This window comes from Peromyscus californicus, unplaced genomic scaffold, assembly GCF_007827085.1.
Source record: "Peromyscus californicus insignis strain IS unplaced genomic scaffold, ASM782708v3 Scaffold_21__1_contigs__length_65335640, whole genome shotgun sequence".
Lineage (NCBI taxonomy): Eukaryota > Metazoa > Chordata > Mammalia > Rodentia > Cricetidae > Peromyscus > Peromyscus californicus.
In genome coordinates, this window is record NW_026294514.1 from 35720900 (window position 1) to 35729150 (window position 8251).

At 41.7% G+C, this 8251-nt stretch overlaps 1 protein-coding gene across 2 annotated transcripts; it reads left to right on the forward strand.

The window, feature by feature from the left end:
* The first annotated feature begins 349 nt into the window (after positions 1 to 349).
* On the forward strand, positions 350 to 3816 carry Ccl20 (C-C motif chemokine ligand 20). 2 transcript variants are annotated; one of them, XM_052749260.1, is made up of 4 exons: positions 350 to 771; positions 1821 to 1935; positions 2599 to 2676; positions 3337 to 3816. In XM_052749260.1, exons 1-4 carry the CDS (start codon positions 693 to 695, stop codon positions 3356 to 3358), a joined length of 294 nt encoding a protein of 97 aa, XP_052605220.1. In that variant the 5' UTR covers positions 350 to 692; the 3' UTR covers positions 3359 to 3816. The 2 variants fall into 2 exon arrangements, with proteins under 2 accessions (XP_052605220.1, XP_052605221.1); XM_052749261.1 differs by having other exon boundaries at positions 1824 to 1935.
* Positions 3817 to 8251: the final 4435 nt, after the last annotated feature.

Here is an 8251-nt window from a genome sequence, read left to right on the forward strand (position 1 = left end):
ATTCTTAGAGAGGAGACGCTGGTGTAAAATCAAGATGAAGTCGCTGCTTGAGGGGAGGTGGTGAGGCTGGTATTTTCCATCACAGTTTGGGACACTTCTGTCATGTCGCTTTACAACCTGCTCTGGATGTCGGTCTAGAAATTCAGAATCTTCTGTGACTGCTAAATCTCCATCATGTAATCACAAACTTGTGTTGCAGCATGCCTGCTCTCCCCCCTCCAGCGCTGACTGTGGGCAGGAAACTGGTGTAACAATAGGAGTATGAAAATGTTCCCATTCAGAGGCTGTGCCTCTCTTTCAGAGAGAGAGAGAGAGAGAGATTAAATTAAACCTGGATGGGTGCCATTTCTGGGCCACTAGTCTGAGCTGCCTTTCTTCCCACATCCAGAGGAATTAACACGATTCTCCCCTCCCTTGTGCTCCACCTCCCCTCCCCAGCCCCCACCTGACCTTCACACCTTCCCAACATTAGGGAAAGGAAGGAAGTTTTCCCTGTGGGTTTTCTTTGTGATGAGAGGAGGAGGCAGATTAATCAATGGGGGAAAACCCCCGAGAAAGCACACGCCTTCTTGTGTACATTCCCAATATTTTGCTATAAGTAGAGCTGGAGCTGGAGCAGAAGAACACTCACAGGGCACTGGGTACCCAGCACTGAGCACCCAGCACTGAGTGGATCACTCCTGGAGCTGAGAATGTTCTGCAGTGGCAAAAGCCTGCTCTTCCTTGCTTTGGCATGGGTGTTGCTTGCTCACCTCCACAGCCAGTCAGAAGGTAAGTGTGGCCCCTTCTGCTGGTACAGGAGGGACAAAGGCTTTCTTTTCCCCAGGCCTTATCTTGGGATGTCCTGTGGAGAACAGCCCGCTAAGAGGTGTGTAAGAGGGTCTGGTTGGGTAAGAGGAGGAGGAAAGAGTGGAAGCTAGCGACCAGGGATCTTCTCTCCTGTCAATTCTGGCAGATTTGGAGAGTGAATGGGCTTCCGGAGACACTTCAGCTTCAGGACAATGCCTAAATACCTTTTCTGGGAGTGATGTTCTGAGTGTGACATTATTCAGAAAAGTGGAGAATATTTCACTTCCAGCCCCCCCCCCCCCTTTAACCTCCCAACGAAGTAATGTTAGTAAAGTTCATAATTTCCCTTTAAGGTTCAGACTGTGACACTTGACCTCGGTGTCCCTGTGAGGCCTGAGGACATTGTTCTCCAACTTTGAGATAACATTTATCCAGTGCCTTACAGCAGGTTACATTTTAACTCTGAGGAGTGTCCAAGTATTGCTTTATTATATTACTATCTGCAACAGGTGCATGCCTGAAAACACGTGGTGAACTTGGTGAATGGGATTTAAATTCCACCAGCCAATACAACAGCTTCAGAGTGCTTTGGGTACAACTCCTAATGGCTACATTTCGCTCTGTATTTTTTTTTTTTTGTAGTTCTTAGAAAATCATATTTTGTTTGTAATTCCACTACTGTCTACTCAGTAGCCAGAGGGCAGATTGAAATTTGACCCCCTCCCATATTCTGAATATGAAATGCTTCTCTATAAAGGTCTTTTATTTTTGAAGGATGGTGGTGGGGACAGATACCCATATTCTTTAGTGATTATGGCAAACTGCCATGAGATATTTCGATTTCTTATTAAAGATTGAGAGACGCCACAGACTTGTATACTGTGTTAGTTGAACCAAAACATTACAGCATATCATTTTTAAAAATGATATCTGGCAACTATGTTAAATTAGGCCTAAAAGACCCTCAATTAGGTTTCAAAGGCATGAAAACTCATCCCTGTGAACTCAATGGTTTTGGTTTTTTCTTTTAGCAGCAAGCAACTTCGACTGCTGCCTTCGGTACACAAAGAGTGTCATTCCTTCCAAAGCTATTATAGGTTTCACAGAACAGCTGGCTGACGAAGCTTGTGATATTAATGCTGTCATGTAAGTTATCCATCAACTTTAATTCCATTATGTCAGGAATACATGGAAATTTCAGAAACATTTTTTTAACTTTATTGGAATTTTATTCAGAAATAATACACGGAACAAACTAGCTTTATTTCATATGTACTTCAAAGCTAACGTAGTACTGAAATAAGTCCAAAGTTTAGCTCTTAGGTTTTGAAGGAGTAAACATCGCACAGGGCAGAGTCACTCTCTAGAATAAACTTGTTGAATGTGACACATGGAAGACACCTTTGAATTCAGCATTTTCTACTGGAAAATGGGGCTAATTATAGTATCACTTAAAATACTCATGGTTCTTTTAGGGTGATATATTTTGGAATAATACAAGCTACCAACCATGTACATGCACATTACAAACCTCCACCAGCAGCAAACATTGAATGGCAAGTCTTGGACTGCATCTTCTGCAACTGTAGAGTCATCTGTTACATCATAGGGAAAGTCTGAAGTCTCTTCCATCCCTTCCATCAGGATTTATTATGAGCATTTTTCTCTTTCCTTTCATCTCTGGAGCCAAATGCTTAGTGTGTGGAACAACACACTAGCGTGTGAAGCTTCCTTGCATGGTCTGTGAAACACGAACACGTTTAAGTGCTTACTGAAGGCAAATAAAATTTTCAATTTTTGACTTTTCAGCTTTTACACCAAAAGGAAACTGGCCGTGTGTGCTGATCCAAAGCAGGCCTGGGTGAAAAGGGCCGTGCGCCTCCTCAGGTATGGATCACTGAAGGACAAGCAGTCTGCCTGAATGGTGGGGGAAGAAGGGTGCAGGGGGTGGGCCGCAGGCCTGGAGGAGGTCTTCAGTCTAGAGACATTGGATTTTAGAAGGGGGAATTAGAGTTAGACCATGCAAGCATAGAATGCATTTTTTGTGCTTATATGTCAATTCCATTATTGTTTGTTATTATTTTAACTTAATATCTTTTCTCACATGATGTATCAGATCTCCCTGTGCATCTGATAGTCATTAGCTACTTGATTTTCATTGCTGAGATGTTTCCTCTTTTTATCATGTATAGCTTTCCTGACACTTGGTTGGTTGCTAAACCCTGAAAAATAAAATTAATTAAAAAGAGACCAGTGATTCTGGTTTACATCAGTAATGTAACATTTAATCCATAGATGGTAGCACCATATATACTGAACTTAGAAACCCTAGACAAGTGTTCATATCCTGGTCCTGTCGTGAACTAGCTTAGTTATGTTGAGCAAGGCCATCCTTTCTCAGACTCAAGTTCCTCATATGGACTCTGAGCTACTTTTCATATTGAGATGATAGTGAAGGTGTGTGAAGAAACTTATGGGTACCAAAGCCATTTCTACCATCCATTCCTCTATTTACAGTTTACACTTTTTTTCCCTCTTTTATTACAGCCTGAGAGTTAAGAAGATGTAAAAACTGATGCTTTTCTGGATGGAATTGGACACAGTCCAAGGATGAAATGCTCACACACAGCTGGGATTGGAGGCTTCACCTGCACATCACTGTACAGACCTGATTTGTGTCTCACTGGACTTGTCCAATGGATGAAGTTGATTCATATTGCATCATAGTGTGTCTTGTTTAAGCTCGTATTAGAGTTAAGTTGTGTTTTATGTTATTTATAGATCTAGGTTTTCTATGTGTAGCTATTTAATGTTAATTTCCCACAAGCGATGGGAGGGCTTAATGTAAGGTATAATATTATGTTTAAGGGAATAGGATCATGTAGACGTTCCCATAGGCAATAAGCTATTGTAAAAAATATTTAATTTTCTTCTGTGTATTTAATTGTTTCTTAAATTGATGTAATTGCCTTATCAAGCAGAAAGTAATTACGATTATATATTGAAAATAAAAGGACTGAAAAGTTACTTGTTGATGGAATCACATATTATTTATTGATATATATATTAAGGATCTTTAAGGGTACAACACACATGAATTTTTCTGAAAAAATGTGTCTTCATTTAATTTTGCCTGGTTTACCCCTTTGCTTCTGCTCCTTATGGCCTGGCCTTTTGTATAGATTACAACAGAAAGGTTGCACTTCTGTAATTGGCAGTCATTCCTCCAAAATTAGAATGGTCCTGTATTTGAGATGCACAGTCCAGTGTTTATTAATATAAGCATTTTAACATAAATAAGTAGAACCATACACTTGTATATGAAACCATACACTTGTATAGTAAACACTATATAGAAACAGCAACCATTTAGAAAATACCTGGGAAAGTCACTTGGCTAATCCTTCTACCAGCAGCTCTTCATCTTGGCTGGGAACCTTTCTGTACTTTTAAGTCCTGAGCTACCTTTAAGCAGTCTTCCAAAGGAAAATAACTACTTACGAAGGTCTTAGAACCCCAAAGCCTTAGTAGCCAGAGGGCAGACCTGAGATGGTTAAAACTAGAGAGGATCTAGCAATGGGACTCTCAAAGAATGGCATCATTCCGGAGGCTCACCAGTGTGCTTCCATAGCCCTCCAGATGGCCTACACACAAACACACACACACGCACACGCACACGCATGCACACATACCCATAATGCAGCCCAGAGTTGGGTCTTTTGACAACAAGCTAAAAAGAATAGTGGCTTCAGTATACCCTGAAGACATCTCCATGCCCAGGAATAGTAACCTTGAGTCATCAGGGAAAGTATGCTTATCATCTTGTTCATTGGTTCAGCCAGACCAGGGTTAGTCTCCTTATGTGCCAAACACAAGTGCTAGAGAGATGAAATGATGTAAGAGTTGGTAATGTGCTCATAGTTAATTAGGGTTAAACCATGTGGTAAGAGGAAGGGATGATATGTAGCCTGGCTATTACAGTGCCTGGTAGCAAGCACGTTAATATAGACAGTCATGGGGTATACTTGTACATCACTAGGGAAGGCTTCCAGGAGAACAGACTATTTAGGTTAGCCATATTAAGTAGCTAATACCATGTTCTTGGAAAATAACCAAAGCATTTCCATGTGGCTCAGCTCAGTACTTGAGGTGAGGTATGAAGAACCAGTAGGAGGTAGCCAGTTGGAAAGGGGGCAGCTCAGAGTGTTTGGAAACATCTGGAGCATGTTTTAGTTGTCACAATATCTGAAGGTGGGTACCACAGGCATTCAGTGGGCAGGAGCCAGGGATGCTAAACCTACTGGAATGCACAGAATACTTCTGCACAATGAAGAATTGTCCCACCTGAAATGTCAATCATAGTCATGCACCCATGGAACAATACTGGATGAAGCAGAATCCCTGCAAGAAGTGATGGGGGTGTGAGACAGCAGATTCAGTAAAACGGTTACCTTTACTGAGTAGAGTGGTTTGGACTTGACCATGGGGTTACCACAGAACCACTAAAAAGGCCAAGGCAGGTGGGGTCTCTGATAATGGAGGAGAGAGAGGTGAGGCAAATGAGAACTACAGCTGTTCCAAAGAGTGAGAGATAATGAAACCTCAACTAAAGTCAAGGCGGAGGAAAAGGTAGAGAAGAGATAGGCTGGTGAATATTGAGATAGCTTAGCTACCTCTGGTCCACTTTTAAGCATCACCCTTTCTTGGAACTGCACAGATGAAGAGAACCATTGTCAGCGCATCGGAAATTTGGCTGACATATAGGAGGGGTCACTAGGTAAGCCTTGTAGAGTCAGAAAAGGAATATATTTTTATTAATATTCTGAACATGTCTGAAGCTTTGGGAATAAAGCATTCTAATAACTGCTAGGTAAGTCTGCAGAGGCTGATGTCTCCAGGACAGGCACCAGTTTAACAGTCAACAATGAAAAAACAAAGGTGACTGATGCATGGGCATGTGCTTGTGGGTATATTAATCGAGCAAGCTATTTCAGAAATCATGTTGGAATCATAGTTGAACTTGGCCTCCAAGCACAGAGGACCTTACTACGTATCATGAATATTCAATGGGCTAGTTTATTGGGCTAATCATGATTTTAGATCATGGATATGATTCTTAGTTTACAGGTCTTTTTGGTTTTCATTTTAGAATGTACATTTTTCTACTTAATTTTCACTTGAGGTATAATTTACATGCACTAAAATATGTACATTTTACATATATAGCTTGATGAATTTTCTTTCACATTGGTAAATACCTGTTAGCAACCTTGCTAACTTAGGACAGTAAATATTTTTAGCACCTAGGAATGTGTCCTCACAGCCTCTTCCACCTGCAGCTCAAAGGTGACAGATATCTGGGTTTGTTTCACAGTAGATAGCCTCTTTGTGATTTCGTACTCATGAAACTACAGAACATATGTTTTGGTATCTGGCTTTTTATTAAAAAAAACCCTAGAATCTCTCTCTTAATTGCTTTCTAGTTGTATGTGCAAATCATAAGTTCACAGTCATTCTTAGGGTCACACAATGGTGGTGACATAGTGTATAGAGTGATGAACTCCATCAAGTCTTCAGGCCTCCAGTGATAATGTGTGAGGATGCCTCGACACCCACCAAGATAGGCAGCTTTACAAGTCTGTTTTCCCTACTATGGTTTGGATTCAATGAAAGCATGCACACAGTATTTTTAAAGGACTCTGGCCCAATGCTGAGTTTATGGACAACGCTGTGCATAGTCTAAAGTGGGACACTGGTCTCCATTCCTCCAATGATTAGCATGGCTTTTTCATAGGACATATGAACCTGCTGTTCACAGGTTTGAAAGGCTGCCCCAAGAACATTGTTTTGTATTTTATATTCCTATTTTCTCCTTTCTAGGCTGAATAACAGTAGTTTGTTGCGGTGATACGAGGAGTTGAACTCCACTTCATCTCCAGGTATGGGAGATGAGTTAAAGTGAGATACATTAGGACCAGGCCACAATGAGCTTAGTGCTTTGCAGCCCATAATTCAGGAAAAACACAATTCCCATAATTCAGGAAAGACAGAGTTGCTCACCTGACGGGTGAGTACTTGAGGCATCCAGGCAGGACAGGATCCTGAGGCTAAGAGGCCAAGGAGAGCAGAGGGAGGCTGATCATACACTTATCATATGTGTTCATAAATTCTCTTTACTGTCTATTATGACCACATTTTAACTGATTTATTTTTAGTTTTTAATTATTTTATGTCTGGGCTTTTGGAGGCCAGAGGTCAACTTTGGGTGTTATCTCCTTTAGTACTCCACCATATTTTTGAGGCAGGGTCTCTCATTGGTTGGTCTGAGTTCATAGTTTGAGCTAGACTGACTGACTAGGTAAGCCCTGAGAATTTACTGTCTGAGCCACACAGCAAAGGACCTATGGGTAATCAAGGGCCCAACTTTGGTGTGAGTGCTGAGGATGTGAACTCAGGTCCTTATTCTTTCTCACTAAGCATTTTATGTGAGCCACCTCCACAATCCAAGACCACATTCTGATACAAGACCTTCAATTCCTAATGTAAATTCTTTGACCACAGAAATTTCTTTTGTCTTCCTTAGTCCTGTTTTGTGAGGACAGAGGGACAGTACAGGTAAGACTTCTTTATTAATGCTCCCAGACCACCTGAATTATTTGGGAGCAATTTATGGACATCCCAAGGCAGTGGCTGGCATGCTGAAACACACCATGGGTATCACTATGTGTGTATGTGTGTTTGTACTCTTTCCCCATCCTGAGATGGTGGTGGGGAATCAGTGAGCTCTCTTTTTCTGTTTTAATGAATGAAGCCAGCTCGGCCTTGGAATTTTGTTGAAAGCATATGAGATACGGACTCCAAGTAGATCCATAGGTACCATTGTCATCTTCAACAAGATAAAGTCTAGAGTGATTATGGCAGCTATCCCCAACTATCCCCACCCTCTTTCATCATCCAGTTCTGGTCATGACGCCTTGTATTTGGTGGGTTGGGCACAATCTGATCTTGCCTGAGATGTTACATTTTGCTGTTGAAAGGGTTTTACTTCCTTAGTTTCAACCCTCAGGACTCATGAGCCGGCCTGCTCCTCCCCCATCGGCCTGGTTTTGCTCCTCCGCCATTCTGCACAGCCTAGTCTGACCTTGCCTGGGCATGACACACCCTGCCCTCCTCCCTTCCCTGCGTGGAAGGTAGCTCTACTTTCTCTGGATGGTAGAACCTGCCCGCACATGAGTCACTGTGGGTGCCAATGTCAGTTTAAGTTAAAGAGATGTTTCCTGTTTTACAACAAAGGTATAAAATGTTGTTCCCCTGAGTCTAACCAATCACAAAAACCCCACTAACAAAATCCTTAAGTCCTACATTTATCCTGCAATTGAGAAACACAAAGACACAGTGTACTCATGGAAGTAGTTTTAATAGTTAAGGGAAGGGCCAGGAGTTCTACTTGGGCCTTGCAGGT

Bases quoted from the DNA above. Each gene is read 5' to 3' on its own strand.
- Ccl20 (XM_052749260.1), top strand. From the start codon at position 693: ATGTTCTGCAGTGGCAAAAGCCTGCTCTTCCTTGCTTTGGCATGGGTG. The intron at 1,936-2,598 runs GTAAGTTATCCA...TTGACTTTTCAG, and splicing joins TGTGATATTAATGCTGTCAT to CTTTTACACCAAAAGGAAAC. The intron at 2,677-3,336 runs GTATGGATCACT...CTTTTATTACAG, and splicing joins AGGGCCGTGCGCCTCCTCAG to CCTGAGAGTTAAGAAGATGT.